The sequence below is a fragment of the Petromyzon marinus genome, unplaced genomic scaffold, assembly GCF_048934315.1.
Source record: "Petromyzon marinus isolate PM22_M1 ecotype Great Lakes invasive population unplaced genomic scaffold, UKy_Petmar_22M1.pri1.0 PM_Scaffold_7, whole genome shotgun sequence".
Classification (NCBI taxonomy): Eukaryota; Metazoa; Chordata; class Hyperoartia; order Petromyzontiformes; family Petromyzontidae; genus Petromyzon; species Petromyzon marinus.
In genome coordinates this window covers 2,594,135-2,610,970 of record NW_027423677.1, presented here as the reverse complement: position 1 = coordinate 2,610,970, position 16,836 = coordinate 2,594,135, and the positions used below count along the sequence as shown (strand labels likewise).

The 16,836-nt window shown below is 45.4% G+C and overlaps 1 protein-coding gene across 1 annotated transcript in view; it reads left to right on the top strand.

Moving 5' to 3' along the window:
* The first annotated feature begins 1,123 nt into the window (after nt 1-1,123).
* LOC142923792 (exosome complex exonuclease RRP44-like) overlaps nt 1,124-16,836 on the top strand; it is a 111,249-nt gene continuing 95,536 nt past the window's right edge. The window contains exons 1-2 of the mRNA XM_076064770.1: nt 1,124-1,162; nt 1,642-1,799. Coding sequence (XP_075920885.1) covers nt 1,124-1,162; nt 1,642-1,799 — 197 coding nt within the window. The remainder of the gene's footprint in view (nt 1,163-1,641; nt 1,800-16,836) is intronic.

Here is a 16,836-nt window from a genome sequence, read left to right as displayed (position 1 = left end):
ACCACAAACTCACTCAAACCACCAACTCACTCAAACCACCAACTCACTCAAACCACCAAACTCACTCAAACCACCATCTCACTCAAACCACCATCTCACTCAAACCACCATCTCACTCTAAAAGGTTGAAGGTTAAGGTGCAGGCACCCCTGAAAATATATTGGCTCGCGCCACTGCAAGCTCCCTTCTGGAGGATATGTTGTTGAGCCAGACGTTTGGAAGAGGTGGGAGTAACCCACATGTTACCCACACACGAACTGCCGATGGACTACCCATTGACAGTGCTGAGTGGACAACGGCAGGGCCAGTGAGGGGGGATTTAAAAAACGGTTCAATCACCTGCCGCGCTTGGAGGACGAACCGGCGGCATTTGGGTCGCCAAGCCCAGTGTGATAACTGTCACATTATGGCAGCATCATAATCTGAATATTTTTCCTGGATCAATCCGATGAGCTATAAAGCTCTTTTTCACAGGTGTCCAGCACCACTTCATCATTTGGATGAGGGGTTCCTGAATCAGGTGAGAGACAGATTTGTCCTCCTCTACCAGGTGAGGTCGGGCAATTTTACTTCTCACTTCACCTTCCTCACCTCAACTGGTAAGGTAGGAAAATCATTGCTCCTGAACTAGGTGAGAGCCCAATCAGGTGTGACCTGTGGTGCATAAGGGGACCACACCAATGATAAAAAAAAAATACTAAACTCTTTTTTATTTTCTTGGTTCTTTCGGTAAAGTCTCGTAGAAGGGAAATAATAAAAATATAAAACAATACAATTCTCACGACGTTTCGACTGCAACACAAGCAATCATCATCGCTTCTACGTGACTTTACCGAAAGAACTAAGAATATGAATCCCTGCAGTCACGAAAGCTTTAAATCAAAATGTATTTTGTATTTATTTACCAAGGTCACATCTATAACAGCAGCCACTATACCTGACCAGTGTTACCCATTTCTACTTTTACCTATTATTATTATGATTAGTGTGTGGACCCACCACAATGCGTTATACCCCTGCTACAACTTTATCACCTTAGTTCTCATATGATCTCCGATGCTAAGCAGACTTAAGCCTGGGCTTGCCCTGAGCTACAGACGTGTGACTGTCAGGTGACCAGGGGATGGCAGTGCTGAGTGTTTTCTTCAGCTGCAAGCCGAATGTGGGGAGTTGTGTCGACTGACAGGCAAAGGTGTACCAGCTCAGCGCTCAGACCTCTTGAGACACACACCCACATTACGATCATATGATATAATAATGTTTAGTTTTAGTTGGAGCGCCGTTCATGCAAATTGCATGAACAATGTCACTGCAGCCAAGCGGTGAGCCAGCACCAACAATTGCCCAAGCTCTATATACCAATATATTCCAGCCAATGTATGCGTGTTTATTCACGTAGGGGGGCAACACTTTACCCCATACAGAAGGGACAGATAATATTAGTCCACATTTTGCTCTGCTGCCTTTTGGCATATCCAGGGTATGGCACTTCCTGCATGCTCACGGGAAAGAAGTTTCGCAACATTTGCGTGATCCATGAATCCTCGCCTCAACGGTGTTGGATTACAGGCGTGCACCACCGCCGCCCGGCTAATGAATGCTCCCCTCGTGTGTACGTTTGCGTGTGTGCTTGCTTCTCAGATTGACCTGCTGGAGGACCCGTGCCTGCTTAACGTGGTGATTCTACAGACGGTGTTGCAGGAGATCCGCCATCGCTCCGCTCCTGTCTACAAGAGACTTTGCGACATCATCTCCACTCCGCAGAAACACTTCTACGCCTTCACCAATGAGCACCATCGGTAGGCGCAGCTCTCCAACCGGTCCTAGCCATCTCGCCAATCCAGTGTGCACGGCACACGAATTGACGCCTCTTTACTTCTGAACTGTGGCACACGGTGGCGGTTGGTGGCGCAAAGTCTCGTTGGGACTGTTTCCCAGTGCCATGAGGGCCAGCGGAGTTGGTGGCGTAGTGGCGTTGTGCATAAGGCTGCCCCTGTCCAGATGGCCAAGGATTGGTAGCTGATTTTTTCGCCAGGGCTGAAATTAATTGCACTCCTTTTATTGAATTTTGGCACTCCGTGGGGTGGGGTTTGAATTGTATGTATGTTGAACTTCCTTCACACAGTACTTAGCCAACTGTGCTATGTACAGTTGAGATAATAAACTGTGCATCTGATTCAGCTCGTGGGACTGAACGCCCCCGTGGCTTGAGTTACCGAGCAGAAAGGCGTTTTATAAATGTAATTCATGATTATTAAATACATTTCTTGTCATTAAAACTGGATTTCTGAAGGCGTTTCCAGCACTCGGAGGGAAACCTCTGACATGCCTAACAACTCACGGAACTACATGATTTACACTTCTCGCAGAGCTGTGCTCATTTTACTGCCCCAGAAGAGGTACACATTTCCTAGTCGACCTCTTAAGCACCATTTCAACTCCACAACTTTGTTACTGTGACTCGCGTGGAAGTGATTACACAGCAACGCCTAGTGTGATTGTCTAACAGCGCCGTAACTTGATTGTCGTGTGTCTCAGAGACACGTACGTGGAGCAGGAGAAGGGAGAGCCTTCCAATGACCGTAACGACCGAGCCATCCGATATTCTGTGTTGACTATTCCACCTGAAGACGGAAGCTTGTGTTGCCTCCAAAACGTCGTGATTCAATTGTTTTCTTTTATTTTGTTTTATTTTATCTACGTGACTTTACAGAATAAAACCAAAGAGTATGGATCCTTGCAGTCACGAAAGCTTAAAATCTTGTCACACTGCTTTTCACATGTAACAGCCCTCTTTTTCAATCCACTGCTGGGTGTGGGCCTCGTTCTGTGCGAGGTTGTGCAAGGTTGTTTGACCGTACGGTAGATCCCCGTTGAATGCGCGTTCACACTCCGCGTTTTGGCTTTAACACGGTTTTACCTTTTTATGGAAAGTGTTTAGATTTTAACGCTCAACCGCGCTCGCTACATTGCAAGTATAGCGCGTGGTCGCGGACTACTTTTCTGAGCGGCGTCGGTGTTAGCAGTGTTGTTGGATGATGCTAGAAGCTGTAGTACTGATGTATGCTGTGATACCCAGCGTACCTTCCTCTTCCTCGGTCTTTGTTCCAGCAGGATCTTTGTGCGCGGAGCGTCATCTCACTCCCTTATATTTTTCACTCACCATATCTCTCACTTGAGATTTAATTAAAGGAGTGTCATACTTAGCATATTGATAGAGATACTATATAAACACAACACATTTTAAAATAAACATGTAAAACAGTGTACTGTGCTATCAAAGATATATATTGGTAAATAAAGTCATGGTTTGTCAGTAGAGCAGAAAACAATAATATCTATTTATATCTGCCAACCGTACACTCGTTGAGCACACGTTTGGCTGATTTATACACCAGTTCTCTTCATTGCAATTTAACTAAATCACCGAGGAGATACAAAATTTAGATAACAGCATATGAGGATTTGTGCACTTGATGTTGGCCATTAAAGTGAATTGTTCTCGTCTTCAAATGATCAATGAGTGTCAGCCTCCGATCAGTAGAACTACAGGTAGGCATCACCTCAACTGAGCACATCAACAAGATTATGGAGGAGTGTGATATCACCTGGCTATGGGGTCAGCCTACAGCTGCGTGCCAGCTCATCTGGCTGGACATCCACGTTTATATGGGGCATTGTTCCCGAGCATGTCCAGTCACATTATAATGGAGCTGAATTTGTTTCACCACAATGCCAAATGACACGTGTGTACGACACCATCTGGCCAGCCACAAATCTCTTACATGCTCTTCGTTGTGGTCGTGAGGTCATGGGTGTTTGCAAAGAGATAGCCCTCACCCTAATAGAGAGCGGGGATCACAACACCTTCACGTGGCCTTATCAAATGCACAGTCCTTCATTCTAGGACTGTATATCGTTTCCTTGGCGATTACAAGCAGCGATTTTGCTAAACCCTGTTTGTTTGGTATGCTTCTCTCTCTGTGGCCCCTGTTGTATCTGTGTTAGTTCCCCCCTACTTGAGTGTCTGTATATACATCTGGGGTTATGTTTCTTATCTCTCGTAAATTTAGCTCTTCTGTAGCTGATGATGGCTGCTTGTGTTGCAACCGAAACGTCGTACGCTATTATGTTATTTCATTATTTCTTATTTATACGTGACTTTACCGAAAAAAAAAGAGTAATTCCTGCAGTCACGAAAGCTTTGAATCAAGTCTGTAGTGCCTCTTGTTAAACAGTGCTTCAGTTGAACAGGAAAATTAATAAATCCAGCAGGCATGACTTGAAAAGTAACAAATTTACATTTTGGGTGGCACTCTATATTGTCCGGTAAATCGTGTCGCCAATTATAATTTCTGCGTTTATCTGCGCGTGTCTGTGTACCCCCAGTGGAGGAATACGTGCGCAGCTTGCTGGACAACCCTGAGTTGATTGACCGTCTGGCACTGGCCTCGGAGCAGGTGAGACTCCGTATGCGTGCATCAGCTTTGCCCCCCCTTCATATTTATGGTGCGGGCCTGTACCCTTGTCCGACCCCTCACTTCCGCGTTGCATCCAGCTGCCTCATTGAAGAAAGGGACACTTGCCTTGCGCTGAGTACGACGTTTCGCTGGTTGTAATCGCCAGGGAAACGATATACTCGATTTGTAAGTGTTGTGGGTTTACTCTCCAATACACTGGCGTGCTGCAGTAGTAACTAATTGACACGTTTTGTTTTACGTAACAAACCTTACTAATTGTCTGTACCGGGTTAACTACACACATTTACGCGTTCTTACCCAAAAAACCTTTATTATGGATAATTTTGGTCGCGAAAGAATACGTGTTAAACAGCGCCCTTTTAGAACGTCTCTTCCTCACCAGCAATGGTCAATCAATCAAATAAATCCTAGATTTATAACGTGGCATATTTAGCAAAAAGCAGAGACGGAAGGGTGAAACTCTAGAGGTAGCTCTATGATATCCGCTTTTGTGGAACGTTCTCTAACACGGATGGCCGTACTGCTCTGAGATAAATCAGACTGGATCCTTCGTCTCGTTACGTGATGGCGGTTGCAAAATTGTTGTTGACGCGTGCATGTGCCGTGTGTGTGCTGTGTACGTGTGCAGGATGTGGTGGAGTCCCGGGTAATCTTCCCCGAACATCTCCCGCTGTCCCAGCTGCAGCAAGGTGTGCGCTCCGGCCGGTTTGTCCAGGGAACCTTCCTTGCGAGTCGTGAGAATTACCTGGAGGGGACTCTGAGGGTGCGAGGGGACGGTGACAGTGATAAAGAGGTACACGTTTCACAAGCCTGCGTCTGGAAGGAACAATGCTGTTCGATCGTATCTGTGTGAGTTTTAAAAACACATTTATAATTAAGCAGTGGCATAGCGTTCTTGGCATGAGCAGTAGCTCTTAACCTTTACTGCAAGGCTGCAGTAAAGGTTAAGAGCTACTGGGCTAAAATATTTGTATTTTGAACGTCTTTTGCACCCTACGTAGGTGTCATAGCCTGGCTCCTGCCCCCCCGGCCTGTGAGTCTTGGTGCAGTTGCACTGCCTGCACACTCGATAGCTACGCCACCACAACTACAGTATATACGTTAATTGTGACTACTTTAATAATAGGGTTTTTCCCTTTTTTTCTGGCAACAAAACTAAAACCTTTTACAAGGAATCATGTGTGCATTAACCACAATACTTGTGGTCAAAATGCAAACAAAAAACACACTATGATAATATATGCATTGTCCTTGAGACTGAGTGGTTCACACCAGGGACGGCTTTCTTTTGAGCCTCGACCCAATTGGTGCGAGACCAGAGGACGCCAAAAGGCGTACGCATATATTGCAAATATTATCAGTGTGTTTTTGTTTGCATTTTGACCACAAGTATTGTGGTTAATGCACACCTGATTCCTTGTAAGAGGTTTCAGTTTTGTTGCCAGAAAAAAGGGGAAAAACCCTATTATATTTTGGTACTGGAAAAGGAGGTCTAATGATGGTTGTGACTACTTTGTTAACAAAATGAATGGTCTATTTCCACCTCCAAAATGTAACGTTAAATAACAATTAGGTACATTGGCCCTTTGTTGGAAAAAAAAAACCCAGTCTAGAAATTGCCCTACTTGAACATATGTTACTGAAAAACATTGGTTTCAGAAGATTCATGGGCTCATAGTCCTACATTTTAAATTGTTTATTCGTGGTATTAAAACTCTTGTACAGTAAAACCTTGGATTGCGAGCATAATTCGTTCCGGAAACGTGTTTGTAATCCAAAGCACTCGTATATCAAAGCACTCGTATATCAGTTGTGATCACGTGACGCTCGGCAGTACAAAGCTGCTCGTATTGCAAGACCCTCGCTCGTTTATCAAATTAATATTTATTACAAATTTTGCTTGTCTTGTAAAACACTCGCAGACCAAGTTACTCGCAATCCAAGGTTTTACTGTATATGCTGCTCTCTAACAGCACTTGGCCCAGCGGTCTGTTAAGACTATACGGGGGATCTTTTTTGTCTGCGTGCAGGTGTTGATCCAGGGGCTGCAGCATTTAAACCGCGCGATGCACGACGACATCGTGTGCGTGGAGATGTTCCCCGAGGAGCGCTGGGTTGCCCCCTCCTCGCTGGTCCTGCACGATGAGGGCGTCGCAGGGGACGTTGCAGAAGAGAATGAAGAGGATGTGGTGAGTGGAGCGTCAACACTGCCGAACCAAAATCAAACCCAGACACCTGCAGTGTGCGTGTCTCTCTCCCCGTGGTCGCATGGATTTTTCTCCAGGTCCTCCGGCTTTTCCCTCCACAGTTACAATCTGACATGCACTTAGAGTATGTGGCTGCTATCAATTTCAAATGTGATAAGATACTTCACTGAACGATCATTTGTGGCCAGGTCACTTAAAAAGAGCTATAGAGCTCTCAGGGTCCTTACCTGGTAAAGTTATTTAGTTTATAGTTTTTAAATAGTTTTAATATAAATTTTGATTTAAAGCTTTCGTGACTGCAGTAATTCATATTCTTAGTTTTTTTTCGGTAAAGTCACGTTGAAGGGAAACAACAAAATAATAAAATATATAAAACAATAAAAAAATTCACGACGTTTCGACCATAACTCAAACGGTCGTCTTCAGGTGTGTTGGTTTGCATAAATTTATTTTTAAACGGCGCATTTATTTATTTATAAAAACGTTAGCGCCACGCGCAACGATTTGGCAGTTTATTTAGGACTAGCCCATCTATATTCTGAAAAGAGGAGGGGGGAGACGAAATTTTTTATAATGTATGCTGTCTGAAAGCCACTGTAAGCGTGAACAATCAATTAAGACCTGGAATGGTTTATCAAATCTTTCCAATGATTGCTAAGATAGAATCCATCTTCTCGGTTGAAATTGTCTCTGTGCTTGTATATGTGGATAGCCTCATGAACGAATCTCTCATGGAAGCCAGATGGCTTACAAAGAACCTCTGTCTTGGAAAAGTCAATGGCATGTGAGCCTACTGAATTAGAACAATGATCTGCCACGGCCGAGGTGTTGGTCCTACCGTGTTTAAGGTCTGCTTTGTGTTCACGAATGCGGTCCGAGACATGGCGTTTGGTTTCTCCAATGTAACTACTACCACAGAGGCAACTTAGTTTGTAGACACCAGGGTATTGTATGTCCGGAATCACATCTTTTACAGACGGAACCAGATCACGGATTTTATGTAATGTGTTGAAACGGACCTGGATCTTGTGTTTATTCAGGATTTTGGAGATCTTTTTTGTGACCCCCGCAATGTAGGGTAAAGTGATGGTTTTGAAAGGCTCCTCAAGAGGGTTCTTCTTCATGGTTTGAGTGATAGCTTTGCGGATTGTATAGTCGGAGTAACCATTAGCCCTAAGAGCTTGGTGTACGTGCTTGAGTTCACTGCTTATGTGTTCCTGGTCGGATATGCATTGGGCTCTATGATACAGAGTCTTGATGAGAGAATTCTTCTGTGATGGATGGTGGTGGGAATCCGGTTTCAGATAAGCATCCGTATGGGTAGCTTTCCTGTAGACAGAGTGGCTCATTGAACCATCAGGTCTCTTTTTAATTAGGACATCCAAAAAAGGTATCTTGCCATCTATTTCGACTTCCATGGTAAATCTGATGGCTGGGTGTATGGAATTGATGTGGTCGAAGAATTGGTCTAGAGCAAGCCGGCCATGTGGCCAGATGACAAAAGTGTCATCCACGTACCTCTTCCATAAGGTTGGGCGCAGAGTGGCAGTCTGGATGGCGTCAGTCTCAAATTTCTCCATGAAAATGTTAGCTATAACTGGAGAAAGGGGGGAGCCCATTGGGGTGCCCTCAGTTTGTTTGTAGAAAGTTCCATTCCAAGTGAAGTATGTATTGGTTAAACAGTGTCTCACCAGGGGGGGTACCTCAGTGTTTAGTCCTTGATGAACCAAGTCTTCAATGATTGCAATGGTGTCAGGTACAGGAACCTTGGTGAATAAGGAAACTACATCAAAACTGATAAGCAGGTCGTCTGGGGACAGGGAAATACCCTTGATTGTCGATACCAGGTGAGTCGAATTTTGTACCACAGAGGTGGTCTTTCCAGTGAAAGGACGCAGGATTTCAGACAAAAAACGAGCTAGTTTGTAGGTGGGGGAGCCGATAGTAGAGACTATGGGACGAAGGGGTGTATCTACTTTATGTATTTTTGGTAAGCCGTATAATCTTGGTGGCCTGGCAGCAGAAGGTTTCAACGAAAACTATTTAGATTGATCAAGTAATGCGGTTGAATCAGAAATTATTTTGTTGGTTTGTGTGACGAGGCTGTTGGTGGGATCTCTTTTTATTTTTGTATAACTACCATCGTCGAGTAATTATTTAATTTTGTTGTTGTATTCTATTTTATCCATGATGACAGTAGCATTGCCTTTGTCAGCTGAGAGGACTACAATATCATTCCTCTTTTTTAATTTATATAATTCAAAACGCTCATCTTTGCTGAGGTTGCTAGCTGGCATCTTAGCGTTTTTGAGGGTTGCAGCGATTTCAGATCTTGCTACGTCTGCAGCGATGTGACCCAGGCCCCTGAGAGCAACGTCTACTTGGGCAATTATATCATTAACTGGTATGTGTTTAGGTGTGACTGCAAAGTTTAGACCTTTAGCTAAAACGGATTTCAGACTATCGGAAATAGAACTGTTACTGCGATTAATTACGACTTTGTTAACGTCTAACTATAAATGCACCGTTTAAAGATAAATTTATGCAAACCAACACACCTGAAGACGACCGTTTGAGTTATGTTCGAAACGTCGTGAGAATTTTTTATTGTTTTATATATATTTTATTATTTTGTTGTTTCCCTTCAACGTGACTTTACCGAAAAAAAACTAAGATTATAGTTTTAATATAGTTTAAACAAAGAATAACAACAAAAACTCAACCACTTCAAGAGAGACCTTAAACATAATGAACACCGTGTGACCAGACAACAATCCACATTAGAGATGCTGTTAGCTTGATTTTGCGTTTATTAAATGACTTTACATTACATTACTTCAAAATCAAGTCAGGAGTGCTAATCATTTCATACTATTTTTGTATGTACGTAGGGGTTATTTGACCATACTTCGATGCGGGTTGGTGAACGGGGGGGGGCATAGATCAGGAGCATAGAAGGACAGGACATCAGTTCATTTTGCTGTACTGCGCTCTGCTGCCAGCCATTTTGGCGCAGAGCCTATACCACCTGTTATGCATATCCAGGCTCAACACGGCGTCGCTTCCACGGTCTGAGCTCCTTTTTAATGTTTCTTTTAATTAACTTAATTAGAACTCAAGAGATCAGGACACGTATCATTTGCGAGAGTGACCTGGGTCACAGGGTGGCCTCTATATTGAAAACTAATTTCTTTAGAACTGCTTTTTGTATTTAGATTGTTGTCCTTTCCGCGCACCTCCGATTAGCATGGTTGGCTGTGTACGGTGCGAAATAAGTTCTACATGCATACATACCACAGTGACAAAATGCAAAACATAATAAAGTACAGCAATGAAGTTAATTGAAATTGGCACGAAAACAACTGTGGTTTATGAAAAGTCGACAATATTGCACAAACATAAACAAGTGTTAGATATTAAATCGCATGTAGTGCAAGTTGGCTTGGGCAGATTATTTATAGGCTGATCATTGCACAGTTATACTTATTAAAACGTTACGTAAACATTAAACACATATAGGGTGACTGATGTGCTAAGCAGGTAAGAGAAAATGTCAATCAGTGAAATCATAAAGAATCGAGAGATTAAGCATCAAATTGTGAATTCGATGGGAGGGTAACCTTTGTTGTAGATAATATTGGTCGCAAAAGCTTACGCGTTTTTTTTTAAACGTGTGGTATCTGATGGGCGTGTTCCGGTTGATTCTATCAATCGCCAGAACTGTTTTAACTTATAAATATTTACGGAGGACTCCTTACTGTGATCTTTTGTCATTTTAACAAAGCGTCAGTCTCATTATTGACATTGATGAGACACAGCATGAAACCACATCCGCAGGTTAAGCGCTATTGTTTTGGATTGCTCCTTCCCCTTCAAGCCAAATTGTATTGTGTTATGCAGTGAGTTGGTAAAAAAAAATAGTTATTTCATTATTTCAGTGTGTGAGAGAGACGCTACTGTGGTGAGTGCTCATTTGAGTTTGCGTTGTCATCTCCCGGTGCTATCCCAGCTGCTGCTGCTGTCGTCGCTCTTGCTTAGATTACGCAACACGATGTTTGTCCTTTGTTTTGGTCTCCAGCTGAAAGCCGAAAGTGGGAAGATGCGTCGGCCCACTGGCAAAGTGGTCGGCATCATCAAGCGGAACTCGAGGCCGCTGTGCGGCATGCTCATGCCCAGCCCAATCAAGGAGGTGGGCTGATCTGCATGTGTGTGTGTACGTGTGGGGAGCGGTAATGTAGCGGTTAGCGCGCTGCGCTACGAATCCTGGGACCCGAGTTGGATTATATTTATCGCTCATAACCAATAAACAGCGCCAAATGTCTGAACCTGTCTTGGGCCCTTCCCTAGGTCGACTCGGCCATAAATGAGTCTCTGATGTGGCATGTAAACATCAGCGCTGTGGAGACAAAGGCGGTCGGGCATGGTGCTGGCCGTACCCACCCCGTCGTTTGCCGTACCAGCTTGAATAGGTGTGTGCTGACGGCACTTGCCCAAACAGTTTGTTGAATGCCTTACTGGGGGCTCTTTGTGCGTGTTGCAGGCCACCCGCCACCTGTTCACGCCCGCGGACCGCCGCATGCCACGAGTGCGGGTGGAGACAAGACAAGCAGCGTCCCTGCAGGCCCACCGCATCGTGGTGGCCATCGGTGGCTGGCTGCGACACTCCCGCTACCCGAACGTACGACTGCACCGTGACGCCCCGGACGCCGTGACACCTCACCCGTCTGTCCCGTGGTCGGCATCGTCGGGCTCATCCTTCTGTCACTTGACGCGCGGCCACGCGGCTCTGTATGCAATACAGCCGTCGAACCCAAAACACGAACGGTGACACGGTGAATTGGAAGTCAGGGTGGATGAAGTGGCACCACTGTGATATTTTTTTGTTTGAAAGCATGGCAAACTCACCTGTGATTCAACCTAGGTTATTAAGGTGTTGTAAGTTGATAGTCTCAGCCCAGTCACCAATAACTGCACCAAAAACGATATTAAATTTGGTCGTGCACTTCGATTGTTTGATTTCCATCTCTGAGAAAACTACTGCGTTTGACTGCCATGTGATGAACATTACTTTGATTGGCAGAGTGGTTGGAAAAGTACTGCCCCCCTACAATTTGGACTGCATTTCACTTCAATGGATCTTAGAAGTAGCTCTGTTATGTCTGCTCCTGTGGGTCGTCCTTGACCACGAAGGGTTTGTATAGATTGCTTGTCTTGTGCGATACCATTAACACAATGAGAAACAAAATTGGTGAAAAGTTAAATATATTGTTAAGATGTATTCTTTGGGTTGTATCTTTGTTTAAACAGATGTCGGTTAATATTCTACATAATGTACGTTAGGTACAAGGTTGGCATTGTGGTTGTGCTTTTCATACCTATTTGCCACTGCACAACCGAGCGACACCATGGCTGGCACGGTTTAGTAGGCTGCAGGTTGTTTATCCACTGCAAAAGCGGATCCATGCCATGGACGGTCAATGCTTTGAACAAGGCTAGGCACGTGCAGATGACGCTGTGGTGCCACGTCCCCGCGGTGTACTGACTGCCGTCACACAATTAACGTGTCGCTAGCCCCGCCCCTGGCCCTGCTCGGCCCCCGGATATATTTGGATGCCTTGTGGGGCCGGCATACTACGGTTTGGTTCTGGTTCGACACGGCAAAAAGCCAGTGGGTGACCACAGACACTTCGAGAGATCTGCACTGTCTGGGTTCCAATGTACCAGTGGAAAAGGGATACCGGTGACGATTGGCCACGTATGTGCATATGCATGTTGAACTTCTTCCGTACCATACGTAGACAACCGTGCTAATCGTCGGTGTGCTTGTGCAGGGCCATTTTGTGCGCTCTCTGGGCGAATGTGGGGATAAGGAGACGGAGACGGAGGTGCTGCTGCTGGAGCACGACGTGCCACACCAGCCCTTCAGCCAGGCCGTACTTGCATGCCTGCCCCCTCCCACGTTCAGCATCACAGCAGAGGTACGCATGAGACGTGTGACGATATGTCAATTCATCGATTGAGTTCAATTCTTACGCCTGCGGTGTGTTGGTGTGTTCGGTCGTGCATGTGAGAATCATTTACTTCAATGTTCTTTATTACAAGGCCCACGGGCCACTGGTGGCCCCTGGGTGGCCTTTGGTGTGGCCCCCGACGTATAGGCCCCTGACAATAGACAAATGCGAAAACACCCCGCATCATCATCATCGTGCTGTCAAACCTCAATAGTTTCAAGATGTTTGGCCTGCGTAGAATACCTTCTAGAGGGCCTCTCTGGAGCTCTCCCTCCAGTCGAGGTCCTTCCGCTGCACTGGCATGAACGAGACGCCACGGGGCTCTACACCTTTACCGCAGACCGTATATAGAAAAGCCGTCGACCTGAAAGAAAGTCGATGGCTCGGACACATCATCGTAAGAAGAGAGGAAATTCACATCGGAGGAAGGAAGGCGACGGACTTATGGAAGCACCAGGGCGGAGACCCAAGAGGCAGGCCTCGAGAGATGCGGATCAAAGTGGTGAGCCAGGATATGGAGGACTTTGCAGTAGCCGTGGAGATGGTCCAGTACATAAATGAATGGAGCAAGGGGACTACAGACTTTTTTCCTATAACGCTGTACTTGCGTTCCTGAAGAACACCGAATTGTGGAAAAATCGCATAATAAATAATATAGGGTAAAGCACAGTCCGCGATAACACGTGAGATGCGTACGCAGGCTTAACAAAGACTTCGGGTACGTGAGTAGCATCTAGAAGCATCCAGAAACATCCCGCCTTGTGTGATGCTACACCGAGGCAACCGTACAACCGCTTATTCTGCCTCGCACAACGCAGTTCTGTTCACTCGATCGCCTTTTATCCAATTCGCATCCATGTTATGAAAAAATGTGTTCCCTAATGCATTCATCGCATTATATCTAATTCACGATATGAAAACACGCAGAGTTATAGGAGAACGGACTGTACTTTCAGAATATTCAGTCGCCTATTGAGAAGATAGAACGCCATTAGAATGAAGTTGGTTTACCCATGTATGGCTCACCCTGTGTTTTGTTTGTTGTAAGGCAGCGTTTTGTTGAACCTGGTGCTGTGTGTGTCCCGTACAAGGACCGGGCTGGCAGGGAGGACCTTCGTGCGTTGTCCATCTGCAGTGTGGATCCTCCAGGCTGCACAGACATCGACGATGCCCTACACTGCAAACCGCTCGACAATGGGAACACCGAGGTATTCATTTGGTGGTGGTAATCGTGGTCACGGTCGCGGTAATTCGTGCCTATTCCTTTCATGGTTTTGTCAATGCTAGCGGAGGTTACAAGGGGAGTTTAAGTGGCACAATGATAAGTGCACTGCACATTCATCCTGTCAAGCTGGTTTAGTTCCAGTCATGGCTAACACCGGTACAGAGTGATATCTAAAAAAAACTTCCCAAGTTCTCCCCTTCACCACCTGCATTGACCATCGTAACAAAGCAAGGTCAAATGACAATCGCAACCCATTACGGCATGGAGAAGCCCTCATCCTGCAGTGGATTGACAAAGGGGTGGACAATATTCCTGTTATTAAGTTTCCAAACATTGTTGCCTTAGTGCCCGTATTCTTGGTCTCTGCTCGGCTCAGGACTGACTTCAACATGGCTTGGTTCTGGCTTGATCTGCTCCGTTGCCTCCAAAGAAGTATGAGTGGCTCAGCTGTGCCTTGGCTCAGGCTCAGCTCACGGAAATTCTGAGCGTGGCTGGGAGCATGCAGAGATATACGTGGAGGCACAAGGGACACGGAGGCTCAGGGCTGGAACCATGCTTAGAGGCAGCTTGGGTTTTAAGCGTTGCTTTGATGTGGCTTATTGAGAATTAGAATCAGAATATTTATACTGGAGGAATCCAATGAGCTATAAAGCTATTTTTCACATGTCCAGTAGAGGCGGGTAAGAACGTTACAACAGCAAACAGTACAAAAACATAATAGTAGTGCAAAGTACAAGAAAGATCAACAAATAACCCAAACACAAACAAATACAACTAAACCATCCCCATCTTACCAGGAAAAGCCCACTGAGGTATTGATTTATTTTTGATTAGTGACCTGGCCACAACTGAATAGCTCAACAAAGTGGCCCATCATTTGGACATTTATAGCAGCCAAAATAATAGAAATAATCTCAATGCATGTTGCGCGAGAGCCAAGCCTGAGCCAAGCCATGGCTAAGACCCCACTGGCCTAAGTGTCCACGTCACTGGCCGAATGCCTGGTTCACAATGAATGCACCAGGTAGTAATGGGTGTGCATTTCATTTCACATTATTGTGCTTTGGTTGGAGTGGCTATGGTGGAGGTTATGCATGCATGTGGAGTGAGCGACTTCCGCCAGACGTCTAGTAGAAGGCGTCTTATTTATTAAAAGCACACAGGGCGATACACTTCGTAACGCGGCTACACCTAGGCTGTACAAACACGCAGCCCATATGCGTCCTGCGTAGCTACGCTGGCTGGTTGACGAGCGTAGCGGCGGAGACAGAGCTGCTCTTGCAGAAGAACCAGCCACGTGGTCGGAGACGAAGAGATGACGACCATAGCGACGCAACCAGGACCCAGACCCCACGCTAACAGCCCCGAAGTTCTGATTCGGTGCTCTTTATATCTGCCTGGAGTGGCCAAGCTCCACCTCTGGCCACGCCCCCTTTCTAGAACCTTCTAGGCCCTTCGGGATGGTTCCCGGAGCTTCTCGACTGACTCCGCCGTTGACCTTTACCCCAGATACGCCCCTTCATAATAAGGCATTATGTAATGCAGCTATAACCTTAATTACCCTTACAGGCCGGCAGGTATCACCCTGTCATTACACATCCATGCATGTGAGGGTGGTGACGGTGTGTTAATGTGTGTTCTAGGTTGGGGTACACATTGCCGATGTGAGCTATTTTATCCGGCCGGGGAATGCCTTGGATGAGGAGGCATCTCTGCGTGGTACCACAGTTTACCTGTGTGAGAAGGTGAGATGTGGATTTCTTCTTGCCACAATATCAAGTGTTTTACGACCCGCCGATTTCATCCTTTCATTCTTAACTTTACGACATGATGTAAAATATTACGATGTAACGATCATCGCGGTACCAGTTTCCCCACAACTTTGTAATTGTATTTGACATTTTCACCACATTTTTTTGCGTGCTTTTCAGTACTTCCCGTATGAATAACGATAACTTAAAAATGAATTAGAATTTAAAAAATGTGCAACAACAATGCTAAATATCTCTCATGATGTTTTAAACGAGGTGATTTTTGTGGATTTCTTATAATATGATGTACCGTGACATCATGAGCGGCAGGCTATCGGCGCAGTGGTAACACTCGTGCCTTGCAGCAAGGAGACGCTGGGTTTGATTACTCAACTCTTGTGCCTTTTTGCTTGCAGCTTTGTTTGTTCTCCCCCCTGTTAGTGAATGGGTTTCCTCTGGATTCATCAGATTTCCTCTAAATAAAACCCATACAATCTTAACTGGCATTCGCGAAAACATCCCCTTGCTGAACAGTTACCTGAAGGTGACTTAATCATGTGTGGGTTTGCTTGCAAAACACTCGTTGAGTTGGTGCATATGTATTTGCCAGATTGTGTTTATTGACAGAGAAGTTGTTGCATTTATGTGTTTGTGTGCCTGCAGAGGATTGATATGGTGCCAGAGTTATTGAGCTCAAACCTGTGTTCCTTGAGATCCAACGTCGACCGGTGAGATGCACCAACAACTGTGAACTCGCGAGTGTGCACATTGCAACCCATACTCAGCAGCTAACGTGCGTTGTTGCCAGGTGCACATGTAATCCCATGATGCGTGGCACTGTTTAAGTGTCATTGTACAGATCCACACAAGCATGTGTACATACATAAGCAGCCAAACCAGGATGGCACAATGGTAACACATGTCTCACAGCAAGAATGGCCTAAGATTGATGCCCGACTTGGTTGCCTTTCCATGTAGATTTTGTATGTTCTCCCCCTATTTAGCATGGGTTGACTCCAGGTTATCAGGTTTCCTCTCATCGCTAACATAAACGTGTTATTACTACTATGATCCTTAACCATGGAAAGCCTCACTGAATCTCATAACTTCGGGAGGGTACTGCAAAGCTTTTGCAGTCGAACAATGGTTGCTACATATATA